Source organism: Crinia signifera, chromosome 11 (assembly GCF_055691185.1).
Source record: "Crinia signifera chromosome 11, ASM5569118v1, whole genome shotgun sequence".
NCBI classification, from domain to species: Eukaryota; Metazoa; Chordata; class Amphibia; order Anura; family Myobatrachidae; genus Crinia; species Crinia signifera.
In genome coordinates, this window is record NC_139227.1 from 63,658,821 (window position 1) to 63,673,660 (window position 14,840).

Below are 14,840 nucleotides of genomic sequence, written 5' to 3' on the forward strand. Positions count from 1 at the left end.
GCCTTGGCTCAAGCACATGCTCTCCTGATAGGCAAGACGGTAAGAATACAGTCGGACAACATCACCGCTGTATCATACATAAATCGGCAGGGGGAACCAGGTGCAGGACAGCCATGAGGGAAGTTCACCCAATTCTGAATTGGGTGGAATCTTATGCACTCAGTTTTCCGCCATCTTTATCCCAGGTGTGGAAAATTGGGAGGCGGGTTACCTCAGCAGGCAGGATCTTCACCCAGGAGAATAGGGTCTTCACCCGGAGGTTTTTCAACAACTGATCAGCCGATGGGGGTCACCACAAATCGATCTCATGGCGTCCAGGCTAAATCACAAGCTTCCACAGTACTGTGCCAGAGCTCAGGACCCTGCAGTGGTTGCGGTGGATGCCCTGTCCATTCCTTGGGACTACCACCTGGTCTTTTCCACCTATTCCATTATTACAAAAAGTACTCAAACGGATAAAGAGGCAGGCAACGGAGGCCATTCTGATGGCCCCGGACTGGCTTCGCCGGATTTGGTACTCCAACCTCAAGGATCTTCTAGTAGACGACCCTTGGCGACTCCCGCTGCAAGAAGATCTGTTGCTACAAGGTCCATTTGTTTACCCCGACTTGCCTTGTCTGCGTTTGACGGCATGGCGGTTGAAGCCAAACTATAAAAGAGGAGAGGTATACCCAGGGCGTTTATACCTACTATGATCAAGGCCAAAAAGGATGTTGTGGCTTCCCATTACCATCGCATCTGGAAAACGTACATCCGCTGGTGTGAAGCTAGGAAGGCTCCTAAGGCAATCTTTTCCCTTGCTCACCTTCTAGAATTTCTGCAGTCTGGCCTATTGGCGGGGTTGAAGCTGGCCTCCTCTTAAGGTCCAGATTTCAGCCCTTTCCGTGTTTTTTTCACCGACGGTTAGCCTTAATTCCAGAGGTCCAAACCTTCTTAAAAGGAGTGCTTCGTCTGCAACCACCTTTCACTGCCCCCCAACAGAACCTTGGGACTTGGCAGTGGTGTTGGCTTTCCTGAAATCTGAGGTGTTCGAGTCCCTGGACTCTATGGACCTCAAGTCACTGACTTGGAAGACCGTGATGCTGCTTGCATGGTTATCTGAACTAGAGGCGCTCTCATGTAAGTATCCCTTTCTAACTTTCTACAGGTATCACGCAGAACTACGCACTAATAGAAGTTTCCTCCCGTAGGTAGTTTCGGCATTCCACTTAAATCAACCTATTGTGGTACCGGTTCTACAGTGTGAGGATTTTTCGCTGGATGTGGTCCGGGCCTTACAGACAAGTCTGATTGCCTTTTTGTGCTGTATGATGCACTGAAAAAGGGTTGGCCAGCGTCCAAGCAGACCCTAGCTCGCTGGATCTGTTGTACAATTCGAGAGGCCTATTTGTATGCACAAAAAAGGGCCCCCTCGGGTTTGACGGCCCACTCCACGAGATCTGTGAGTACTTAATGGGCTATGGCTAGAGGTGTGTCTTTAACACAGGTGTGCAAGGCGGCCACCTTGTCTGGGTCAAACACATTTGCACATTTCTATAGGTTTGATACCCTTGCCAGCTCATCTACAGCTTTTAGCAGGGCAGTATTGCAGGAGCCCCAGGGCTCTCCCGCCCGGACTTAAAAGCTTGGATATATATCTCCATATGTGATGACTGTAGTGGCCCCTGCTGCATGTAGGTGAAATAAGGAATTTGGTACTTACCGATAATTCCCTTTCATCGAATCAGCAGGGGACACTGCATGCCCACCAAGCACTGGTTCTCCTGCCATTTTGTTAGTGTTTGAATGATATGCTCATTCTGTTTGTTGCAGTAATATGCTTGTTGCATACTGTTCCTTTTTTCTGATAGGGACTATAGTTGTTGTTGTTCTATGTCCTGTGTACAGTAGTATTTTCGCCTTGTTTATGTTTTAAGCTCTTTTCCCTACCGGCTTGGCCCGGTCTCTCTCCTCCTCTCGGACACGGTTTTTCTTAGACTGGGGTCTGGGTGGGGATAGAGGAGGGAGGAGCCTGCAGCAGTAAAGTTTTCTTAAAGTGCCACCTACTCTATCCCCATATGTGATGACTGCAGTGGCCCCTGCTGATTCTGCGAAAGGGAATTATCGGTAAGTACCAAATTCCTTATTTATCTTTGATCTCTAACAACGGAGTTTGTTACTGCTTTTTAAAAATCAATATGCACTTTATTATGTTTTTTTTTTTTTTTATATACTATTTACATCGTTGCAATGTTCTGTCTATTGATAGGGACGTGGGCCGGTGAGGCTGCAGACAGTTAGCGTCAGCCGTTTCCATGACAATGGGTGTCTTTCTGCTGACATAGGCAGCGGACCCGTAAGTGACTCCCGGAACGTCTGTCCTGCCCCAGCCTCGGCCTGCGCCCCACACAAGACTGGCTCTATTTAAGGTAATACCTTTATGCTTTTTCTGCTTGCTTAAATGTATGTATTTCGAAGATGCATAGAAGGTCTTGGAAAAAGGACCGCTGGGTCCTGAAACAGCGACCCTTCCGTGTGCATGTTACGTATTCAATATAGTGTTTTCTTTACCTACCTGTGGAGTGCCGCTTCCTTCTTTACGTCTACATCAACTTACCTGCTGAAGACACCCACCAACATTTATCATTTATAATTGCTATCTGGGAGTGCACTTCTACCTACCACTTGTTTTATTTCTATAGATCAGTGGTTCTCAAAGTCGGTCCTCAGGACCCCACACATTTTACGGTTTCCAGGACACCCGATAATTGCACTCAGTACTTACATATTTTAAAAGATCCACAGGTGGAGCTAATTCTGTGAGTTTATTCTGTGTGGGGTCCTGAGGACTGACTTTGAGAACCTGTGATATAGATAGGTGTGTGTGTAATATCTATATCTCCCACATAATAAAAGCCTAACGCTGCTCCTCCCTTTCTATGTTGCACACAACCCCATCCTCCCACCCTGCTTCCTATACACCTAAAGGCCTCCATACACTAGTGCGATTTGACTAGATTCTACCTGACTCTGGATGAGTAATCATGCCAAATCGCATGTGTTTGGCATCCGCGCCGACCCGATGTGTGGTTCTGTGAGCATCAGGTCAGATGTGCTGCACATAAGATTAATAGTATAAATAATAAATAGTGCAGCAGTTAGGGGCACATCACAGGTGCTTTTTAGCACCGATGATGTATTGCATCAGAGTTTACTTGAACTCCCCCAGGAGTCATTTTACATGCGATAAATCACATGCAATTTATCACATGTAAAAAATGGCACATCTAGTGCCATATCACATGTAGCCCTCCCAGAAAGGTGTGGGATGAGATCAAGGGTAATCGGGGCTGACTTGCCCTTAAGGCAAAGTGGACTAATGTGTGTGGGCCTTTAGTATGACATAGTCCCAACAGCTTTGCCATTTTAGGGGATTGGTGACTAGTGAATAATTATATATTTATTCAATATTTTTCTTTGCTGCTGTCATTTGCGCGCTTTCTTTTTTGGCTAGGTATACGGTCACTAGGCCGGCATTCATTGGGTCAACACCCTCGTAAGGTTGACATAGGTCTATGTTGACAGGGCCGTTAGATCAACATTGGAGTTTTCCTTTTTTCTCTTTCAACTATCCTGGTGACACAACTACACCTTGGGATGTAGGAGAGTCCATCGGAGCCAGGCACCTATGCTAAACTTTCAGAGAGGCAGGCTCTTCCCTTCCGCATCCCATAATGCCCCAGTTAGTTTTAGGTGCACACAGGAGTGGGTGTTATGCTGAGCGGGCTGTTACCGAGAGTTGGCTAGGTGTTTTTTTTTTATTAATATTTACACTTAGTTAGGTAGGCACAGTGTGAGGATTCTAGGAGAATCCTCACACTGACAGCGCAGCAGGGACTGACAGAAGCGCGTCCTGTCAGCATCCTGTGTACAAAGAAACACTGTCTGGTCTCTCTGCACAGCGCTTTTAGCTTCGGTAACTGCCTTAGTACAGGTATTTAATAAACAGAGGGATGAGCTGGTTACGTCTCCTAGACCATTGTCATCCTCTCAGCAATCCACTGGCTCCATTCCTTTATCACAGATAATGCAGGATACTGCTCAAGGCATAAGCAGATTTAATACCCTTATGGAGCAGTTTTCAAAGGAGCCTGAGACTGGCTCAAGGCAGTCCTTATACTCTCCTCCTATCTTATATGAAGATTCAGAGGAGGAGGGAGAGAGCGGTGCAGAAATGTCCTGGGATCAGAGGAATGATGTGGAAAGTTCTGTCCCTGATGTTGAAGATTTAATCTTGGCTGTATAACAGGCATTAAATTTGTTTGAGGAAAATAAAACTCCAGCACAGAGCGTTTTCAAAAGACAGCATAAGGATGCAGTTACCTTTCCCTCGGTTAAGGGTTTGCAGGATCTGCTGGGAGGGGCTTGGAAAACGCCCGATAAGAGACTCCAAATGCCAAAAAGATTTTTAAGCCTATATCCCATGCCGGAGGAGCATGTAAAATTATGGGAAAAGGTTCCCTTGGTAGATGCACCAGTAGATAGGTTGTCTAAAGCTACCGTGCTGCCGGTGCAAGGCGGTGCTGCATTCAAAGACCCTGTAGACAAAAAGCTAGAGGGTTGGCTTAAAGCAATTTTTGAAGGTGTGGGTTATACCCTTAGACCAATGATTGCTTCTGCATGGGTGTCCAAAGCTATGATTGTTTGGGCAAACTCCATGTGTGCTTCATTGCAGCCTGATTCAGAGGCCTTAGCTCTGGCTGAAAAGTTGAGAGCGGTGTCCGACTACAATTTAGAGGCTGGTAAAGAGATTATGGAGGTAATGGCAACTGTCCTCAGATTGAAAGGAATAGTTGTCATTCCGTATTTGGACGATTATTGTTCAAGGCGGAGTCTGCAGAGAAATTGCAGCAAGACCTTTCAGAGGCTATTCAGTTTTTGCTAAATCACGGCTGGATGCTGAACCTGCAGAAGTCTCACCTGTGTCCCACCCCGAGAATTCAGTTCTTGGGTGTCATACTGGACACTCACTTGTTTCGGGTGTCCCTGCCGGAATCGAAGGCCAAGAACATTTGTCAACTAGTTTGGCAAATTCTGGGACCACCAGACCCCTCTGTTTGGCATTGTCTGAAGTTGTTAGGCAAGATGGTGGCAACATTCGAAAACCCTTCAATATACCAGGTTCCATTCTCAAACATTTCAGTGGAACATATTGGCATGTTGGTCAGGGAACACCAAGACCATGAAAACGGAGAAAGTGTTCTTGACGCCGGAAACGCGGTCAGCTCTACTGTGGTGGATGGATGTGGACTCTCTCCAGTGGGGCCGATCCCTCCAGTCGTGGGAGTGGCTGGTGTTCACCACCGATGCCAGTCTCAGGGGCTGGGGTGTGGTGGCTCTGGATTTTAGATTACAGGGCCTGTGGTCCAGGGAGGAGTCAGTACTTCCATTAAATGTATTTGAATTACGAGCGGTCTGGAAGACATTGTCTCAGGCAGAGGAGAGGCTAAAAGGTTCTCCTATCCGTATTATATCGGACAATGCCACGGCGGTGGGTTATTTGAACCATCAAGGGGGCACACGCAGCAAAATGGCAATGCTGGAAGTGTTTCGGATTCTTCAATGGGCAGAAATCAATGTCTCGGCTTGTTGACGGTGTTCATTCCACGAATCAAGAATGTGGAAACGTATTTCCTGAGCAGGGAGGAGCTTCTGGAAGGGGAATGGGCATAACATCCACAGGTGTTCCAGGAGATTGTGGCTCTCTGGGGCATTCGAAGTGGATTTGATTGAGTCAAGACTCAATTGTCAAGTACCCAGGTTCTGTTCCAGGACCAGGGATTCACTGGCGTGGGCGGTGGATGCAATGACGGTACCTTGGACCGTTACCCAGGTGCTGAAGAGAGTGAGATCCCAGGGAATTTGTGTCGTCATGATAGCATCGGATTGGCCAATGAGATCTTGGTACTCCCAACATTCTGAGATTATCGACAGGTTCGTGGCATCTTCATCTATGACCAGACCTGCTCAGGGTCCATTTTTTTCATCAGGACCTAGCTCGGTTGAATTTAACGGCTTGGCTATTGAAACCTCAAACTTAAAGAAGGGGTTTTCAGATGCCGTTATAACTACTATGATTTAAGGCAAGAAACCCGGTGTCATCAGCAAATTACTATAGAGTGTGGAAAACTTACATTAAGTGGTGTGAGTGACAGAGGGCTCACACTTCTAGATTTAAGATTTCAAGATTACTTGAATGTTTACAGGATGGTTTTTCTTCGGGATTGGGTCTTCAGTCTTTGAAGGTTCAGATTTCGGCCTTATCCATCTTCTTCCAAAAGAAAGTGGCCTTGGTTCCGGAGGTGCAGACCTTTCTACAGGGGGTAATGAGATTGAAACCTCCTTATAAACAGCAAGTAGCACCAAGGGAATTGTCCCTGGTGTTGGCAGTTCTTCAAAACCTCCTTTTGAACCTTTAAGGTCGGCTGACCTGAAGTTTCTCACGTGGAAATTGACCTCAGCTAGGCGTGTTTCTGAGTTAGGAGCATTATCTTGTAAGCCTCCATTTTTGATTTTCCATGAGGATAGGGCTTTGTTAAGAACAGTTCCTAAGTTTTTGCTAAAAGTGTTTTTTTCATTCCACTTAAAACCAGGAGATTGTCCTTCCGGTGTTCAGTCCTCCGGAGGAACCCAGGAAAAGGGACAGACTTAAAAATTTGGATGTGGTTCGCGCCTTTATGTGTACAGAGTGAAGGATCTCCATAAAACGGATTCTTTATTGGTATTGTACGATGTACACAACAAAGGCTGGCCTGCTTGAAACAGACCATTGCTAGGTGGTTGAGGTCGGTAATTGCTTTTGCATACACTAAAGTTGGCAGACCAGTGCCTTCCAGGATAAACGCTCATACCACCAGGTCGGTTGCTGTCTCTTGGGCTGTGCGCGATGGAGCTACAGCTGAACAAGAATGCAGGGCTGCCACTTGGTCATCTGTTCACACTTTCACCAAATTTGGTAGGTTCCATGAGTTTGCGTCGGAGGAAGCATCATTCGGGCGAGCAGTGATGAGAACTGCAAACCTGAGCGTATCCTCTCAAAGGACCGGCTCTTGAACATCCCAATGTGTAGCTGTGTCACCAGGATAGTTGAAAGAGAAAAGGGGATTATTGTAAGAACTTACCGTTCGAATCCCTTTCTCTGATACTATCCTGGTGACACAGCGATCCCTCCCTTACGCTCAGTAAGTCATACCGTTTCATGTGTTGTCCTGTTATAATGGTTATGTTTAAATGAATTGTGCACATATATTCAGGCATTGTACTGAGTTAATGTATCCTAGTGTGCTCTGGAAGTTGAACTGAGGCATGATGGGATGCGCAAGGGAGGAGCCTGCCTCTCTGAGTTTAGCATAGGTGCCTGGCTCAGATGGACTCTCCTACATCCCAATGTGTAGCTGTGTCACCAGGATAGTATCAGAGAAAGGGATTCGAACGGTAAGTTCTTATAATAATCCCTTTTATTTTTGGTTAGCCGACGGGCAGTATTTCATGCCCTACCATCCACTAAGATGTGGAGGGAGAATGAAACAGTGTGCCGAATTTAGAAAGGCACCATTCCCAGAGCATGGCGAGATGATACTGTGTCATGTCGACCTTGCCTATGTCAACCTTTTGGGGGTGTGTACCTAATGAATGTCGACCCAATGAACCCAACCCTTTGGATATATAGTTTTAGTTTTTATTTCACTAATTTTGCTGCTTAAAATAATGTTGTATTTTTTTTTAAATGCATAGATTCAGGTATGACCCCTTCCATACCCTACCTGGAGATCATTGAACAGCCGAAGCAACGTGGTATGCGATTTCGCTATAAGTGTGAAGGACGCTCTGCTGGAAGCATTCCCGGCGAGAGAAGTACAGATACAACAAAAACTCATCCCACTATTAAGGTCATTACAAAATCCCAAATGTTATTCAATTGTAAGGAGCATGCTGGGATGTGTAGATCAACAGCTGGAGGGCCAAAGGTTTCATTTACCAGCTTTATTGCAACATCAACATGTAGCTTTCATTGAGAGTTGAGGATGTTGAACAACAATGATTAAATAATAAGGTACTTATGTATTAGCCGGGCGCCCGGCTACGCTACGCTGACAGCGAAACTTAGGCTACGTTGTCAGCGTAGCCATTGCGGGGCGCCCTGCTAATTCGTTAGTTACTTGCGGAGGGGGGGAGATCGCTTCAGCAGGTGGAGGGGGGACATCCCAGCGAGTTTAAGGGCGGCTGCCGGAGCTTCAACGGCGACCGCGCGGAGGGGGGAGATCCCGGCAGGCGGGCGGCCGGTGCAGACGCGTCATGCCAGCAAGGGATGTAATTCAGTGTAATGCCGCTGGGGGAGCATCACGTGGTTTCCCTGCTCCCCCAGCGGCACTACACTAATTGCCTACATTGCGGGGACTGTCATGGCGGACGGGGAGCAGAGTGCTGGAGGACGGGAACGCTGGCACCGGGGACATCAGTGAGGTAAGTATAATGCACTACACACACACACCACCCACCACCCACTAACACAATTTGATACGGACATATCTGTGTCCCCTCGGGGGGGGCTCGCTTGTGCTCGCCACACTTTATAAAATTAACTCCACGCCCACGTGGATAATGGGTATAGGATCCATTATGTATTCGCACAGCTCCACTTACGTAGTTTTCAGAATTTGCGTAAATTTCCGTAGTTTACGTAGCCAGCATAGTGGTGTATTGGTATTCTCAATACACCACTACGTAATGGGCGCCCTGCTAATACAGAAGTACCAATAATCATTTATAAAGTCACGTTTAGTAAATGTCCTAGTAAATTTATGGAATGGCCTTGCTTGTAAATGACTGATGCACGGTAGGTGTAGGTCTTTAAATTGCTTTATATAGCAGAAGGCCATCTTTCCTGGCTGTTGCAGTCCATAATAGCAAGAACAACTTAACATAGCAAAGATAAACCTGTCCATCAATACATTAAAAGAAGTTCATTCATATTGGAACAAGTTTGAAAGTTTTGCTAATCTCATTGTAGAAACCCATGTTACAGTCCTATTACTCTACCGGCTCAGTAAACCTATCACTGAGACTAAATAGCAATAAAGACCTCTCAACATCAGATGTTCAGTGGAGACTGCGTGACTTTGTGGTATAATGGCTGTAAAGACACCACTGATGGAGAAACCTAATAATAAATTGCACCATGTGTACACACCTATAGACTGCAAACAAGTCAATAAAAAAAAAAAAAAATCATAACTGAAGATAGTCAAGATTATCGTTCTGTGCTCTGGGAAGTTAAAGGGGAATCACACAGTCAAAATTGCACAGTCTATCTTTACTTGCAATACTGACCATGTGGGGCAGTGCATCGGTATCACACGCAGAGTTAACACTTTAGAGTTAGCAATTTTGGCTAACTTACTAGTCGATTTAACAGTATAAGGAACTTTCAGGTGGCAAAATAATGTCCTATGTAATCTTTACTTGGCTCAAAGTAAAATAAGGGGAAAAAATCCCAGTTTGGGAGACGGAAGCATCGAACAGGTTATTTTAAAGTAAAATAAAAAAGTTTGGACTTTATGACGTACATCTTTATTCAACATTACTTATTGTTTTACTGAAATCGTAAGCCAAAATTGCACAGTCTGTACACAGCTTTAGGTTGCAGTGGCAGTGCTATTTTATCATGTCAGATGAACTTATTGTGACCGCTATACACTTAACCCCTTCACGACATATGACGTATATATACGTCATATGTCGGTTGCGGGGGAATCAAGCCAGCTCACGGAGTGAGCTGGCTTGAAAGAGAGCAGGTAATGGCTGTATATTACAGCCAGGTCCCTGCTCTCACGGCCACGAGCGGCGAGTTCGCCGATCGTGGCCGTTTAACCCTTTAAGCACCGCGGGCAAAGCGCCCGCAGTGCTTAAATAGCTGATCGGAGGGGGGGCGCCCCCCTCCGGCGCCGATCGGGGCCCCCCGCAGCGAGATCGGAGGGTGCCGATCGGTTGCCATGGTAGCCAGGGGTCTAATGTAGACCCCTGTGCTGGCCGTGTATGCATACCTATTACATCCTGCCTCAGGCAGGATGTAATAGGAAGTGCATAAAATCACTACGTTCAGCCATAGAGCTCTATGGCTGAACCTAGTACAGGCGATCGCGCCCCCTAGTGGTCAAGTACACTAGGGGGCCTTGTAGTAAAAGTAAAAAAAAAAAAAAAAAAAAGTTTAAAAATAAAAAATAAATAAAAAAATATTAAAAGTTCAAATCACCCCCCTTTCCCCATTTCCCAAATAAAAATAAATAAAAAATAAAAAAAATAAACATATTTGGTATCGCCGCGTTCCTAAAAGTCCGATCTATTAAAATATAACATTAGTTATCCCGCACGGTTAAAGGCGTAAACGGAAAATAATCCCCAACGCCAAAACTACGTTTTTTGGTTGCATCGCCTACCCAAAAAAAAATAGCTAAAAGAGATCAGAAAGTCGCCCATATCCCATAATGGTATTAATTAAAAAGTACACTTCAGCCCGCAAAAAATGAGCCCCCACCCAGGTCCGTAGGTGGAAAAATAAAAAAGTTATAAGCCGCAGAACATGGCGACGCGACGCAAATTCGAAAAACCGTAACATATTCTATTTTTTTTTTTAGTCGTAAAACGTAACGAAAACTATATAAGTTTGGTATCACCGGAATCGTAACGACCCATAGAATAAAGATAACCCATCATTTTAAACGAACTATGAACTCCAAAAAAACCGGAACCAGCGCAAAATTGTGGAATTGCGTTTTTTTTTCTTTTTACCCCACATTGAATTATTTCCTGATTCCCCAGAATATTATACGGTATAGTAAATGGTACCATTAAAAAGTACAACTTGTCCCGCAAAAAAAAAGCCCTCATGTGTCTATATAGCCGGAAAATTAAAAAAGTTACGCTTATTTGAACGCAAGGAGGAAAAAAAAAAAAAAATTACCTTAAAAGGCAATGTCGTGAAGGGGTTAAAGTAATCTGCATAAAATGTGGGGATCGATTCCCACATCTTATCAAATGGACTATACAATCTATTGAATTTTTTTTATTTCCTATATCTCAACTGACCTTTTCTGGGCTGACAAACCTGTTTTCTTATTTGTCTGATATAATTGGCAAGTGCTGGTTGTATACATTTCTTTCTATATAGTCTGTAATTGTTTTCACAATGGTGGGCATACACTTGTATGATTTGGCCCTTTTTCTTCACACTATTTCAATTCATTATCGAGACATTAACATTCCGAACTGAAATATGTATCTGAAGATTATCCCCACTGCACCAAGGATACATCTTATCCTGGGGCTGTGAAGTGTGAAGTGGATCGTGTGCAGGTCATTTCAGGAGATAAAGCATGCAAAATTTATTTGCGATACATTGCCTTAGTGTATGAGGGCCTTAAGTCGACTTGTGTGTTTAATCATAACTATTGTAACCGTTATTTAACTTCTGATTTTCTTAATCTGAAGAAGGTGTACCAATAGCCGAAGCTAATAGTAAACAGGCGCTTAATAGGGTGGTTTGTCAAGCAGCTCCTCTAGGGGGTGTCAGGCCCCTGTATAATGGAAAAATGGAAAAGCAAGGTGTGGAGCCCTAAAAAATGGTTTGGATCAATATCACTGGAGGAAGGGTATCGCTGGAGGAAGGGTATTGACCCACTGGAATTGTGGGTATCCTCGACGAGATGCGCCTCTGCGATCCTTCGTATGCAGGTGGTGGTGTCCCCAAAAAATAGATGGTATCAGTGGTAGAAAAGTCCAACAGACAGTCCAGTATTGTCGTACCAGTGCATTCCTCTAAGGCTCAAAATATCCTATTTGCCAGTAACCCAAATAGAATCAGCAGCATAAAATCAGCAGGTGCTCCCTGACGTGTTTCGCTGTCTTTGAAAAAGCTGTCACTTAGACAGCGAAACATGTCAGGGAGCACCTGCTGATTTTATTTGAGTTTGATTTGTAAACTGGGTACACGGTTATATACCTGTTTAGTGGACCCATTCCACTTCTTACCATGCAATAAATAGATTGTTAATTTTATAGGTACATGTGAGTTATCCGGGCTGCCGATTTGGTCCTTAAGTTTGGTTAACTTAAGGACACCCAACCGACGCGATGCCCACGATTTAGCTCCAAATCGGGGGCATCGCGTCGGTCGTGGCCGTTATAAGGGGCCGCGACGCGATGCCCCCGATTTCCCATAGACAGTAATGTTAAAAGACACGATATCGGGGGCATCGCGTCGGTCGTGGCCGTTATAAGGGGCCGCGACGCGATGCCCACGATTTCCCATAGACAGTAATGTTAAAAGACGCGATGGACCCGATTTCCCATAGACAGCAATGTTAAAATAAAATTACAATGTGAAATTGGCCAATATGTTTTTAAAATAAATGTTTCATGGCCCCCCACCACCGTTAACGCCACCCCGCTATTGACGCCAACCCGAAGCGTGGCGAGCGCAGCGAGCCCGCGAGGGGCGGCGGTACGCGTCCTCCGACCTTTTCATGCCCTACTATCCACTAGGGCGTGGAGTGAGAATAGAATAGTGTGGCGAGCGCAGCGAGCCACCGAGCCCGAAGCGTGGCGAGCGCAGCGAGGGGACGCGGACACCTGTGAAGCCCGCAAGGGCACGCGGAGACCTGTGAAGGTGTCCGCGTCCCCTCGCGGGGCTCGCTGCGCTCGCCACGCTTCGGGCTCGGTGGCTCGCTGCGCTCGCCACACTATTCTATTCTCACTCCACGCCCTAGTGGATAGTAGGGCATGAAAAGGTCGGAGGACGCGTACCGCCGCCCCTCGCGGGCTCGCTGCGCTCGCCACGCTTCGGGTTGGCGTCAATAGCGGGGTGGCGTTAACGGTGGTGGGGGGCCATGAAACATTTATTTTAAAAACATATTGGCCAATTTCACATTGTAATTTTATTTTAACATTGCTGTCTATGGGAAATCGGGTCCATCGCGTCTTTTAACATTACTGTCTATGGGAAATCGTGTCGGAAATCGGGTCCATCGCGTCTTTTAACATTACTGTCTATGGGAAATCGTGGGCATCGCGTCGCGGCTCCTTATAACGGCCACGACCGACGCGATGCCCCCGATTTCGGGCGCGATGAAAAAATCGGCAGCCCGGATAACTCACAAGTACCGTTTTATACTACCATATTGATCCAAACCATTTTTTAGCGCTCCACACCTTGCTTTTCTGATTTTCTTAATCTTACTCATAGCTATCCTATAAATTTGATGGGAATATGGTAATACTTCTTTTTTTTTTTTTTTTTTTTTGTAACTTGTTACAATAGCTAGTGGCAACAATATGTGTGACACAAATAGGAGTGGGCAAAGTTCTTCAGAGAATAGAAGGTCTGAAGACCTGTGGCTGAAACAACTCAGTGATTGCAAATACGCACGTGATTTACTCCAAATTGTGCACACAGGGCTTAGTTTTTAAATCTAAGTGGTTCCCTGGGGACATGCTCTGCTGCAGCTGGTGTAGAGAGATTTAAGTTTTCTCCTTCATCAACTAGGTGCCACTGGAGTTACACTGGGGGATAGAAGGCGACCACAGGGAGCATCGGCACTTTAAATATAAATTAGTGTGACCAACTCCTCCCCTTCTACTTCCCCTCCCAGGCAGTCTTAGATTTTGCCCGAAAAGGAGAAGGAGATGTGACTCCTCTCCAGGGCTTTTTTGTAATTAGGGCATAAAGCAGCAAGAATTGCCATTGAGGACCGGCAGATAGTTGCTGCTACTATCTGCCTGCGACACGGGAGCCTGCCAGAGGGAGCCGGCTGCTGCCATGGTTTGCACCCGGCTCCCTGGCTGACAGAGACCACCGTCTCTGGAGATACAACGGGCACCGCTCATGAGGCACGCACCCGATCCTCCCCCAGCCCCACCGCCGACTGCGTGCCGCAGCAACTGTGAGTATTACCCTGCCTCCCTGTTAGAGGGAGGTCAGTGACACAAACAGCAGTGCAGCAGAGGGTTTATTTAAACCTGGCGCCATTATAGGAGATGGAGCTGCCGGGTGGGGGCTGGAGTTACCGCGCGGCTCCCAGCAAGCCCTGGCATACTCCGGCGTTTCCTGCATGTCACGGCGGCCATTTTCTGTACATTGGTGCCGCTGAACACGCTGCTGGAGGCTTCTTTATTGCGCTGTATATCCCTGCCTAAGACTACAGTTGGCGATTCCTGGTGACCGTCCTGCTGAAAGCTCTACCCCATGGGTCTTCAACCTGTGGCCCTCCAGATGTTGTGCAACTACATGTTCCAACATGCATTGCCACATATTTTTCCTATAAGAGCATGCCAAAACTGTCAGGGCATGCTGGGACATGTAGTTCCAGAACATCTGGAGGGCCACAGGTTGAAGACATGTGCTCTACCCGGTCTGTGAGTTACAGTGGGGTTTAGAGCGGAGTGAAGACAGTTTGGGCTGTGTTTCAAACAGGGCCATAGCGCTCCTGTATTATATACCATAATGCCGTTTAGGCTCTGTGACCGCTCCCTTTTCTTTTACTGTCTCTCCCTTCTGGTACTTCTGGCTGGCTATCCTATACCTACTCTCTGTTTAAGTGTGGTAGTGTGTGGGGATTACTTGGTTCTTGTTACAATGGCAGGGGGTAACTCCAAGAGGGTTATTTGCAAGAAGTGTAATGCAAAAGTTACACCTTCTAAAGAGGGAGTCTCACTGTGATAAATGCACTGTTAACCCCCCTTTACCGCAGTATCCTGTGCAGACCCCTGTCTGGGCATCACAACTTGCTGATGTCATGTCTCAGTTG

General features: G+C 46.2%; 1 protein-coding gene across 3 annotated transcripts in view; it reads left to right on the forward strand.

Annotated features, from left to right (window-relative positions):
* RELA (RELA proto-oncogene, NF-kB subunit) overlaps positions 1 to 14,840 on the forward strand; it is an 85,541-nt gene that overhangs the window by 23,105 nt on the left and 47,596 nt on the right. For all 3 annotated transcript variants that reach the window (XM_083164288.1, XM_083164289.1, XM_083164287.1), the window contains one exon: positions 7,774 to 7,928. In XM_083164288.1, the coding sequence (XP_083020414.1) occupies positions 7,774 to 7,928 (155 nt within the window). The remainder of the gene's footprint in view (positions 1 to 7,773; positions 7,929 to 14,840) is intronic.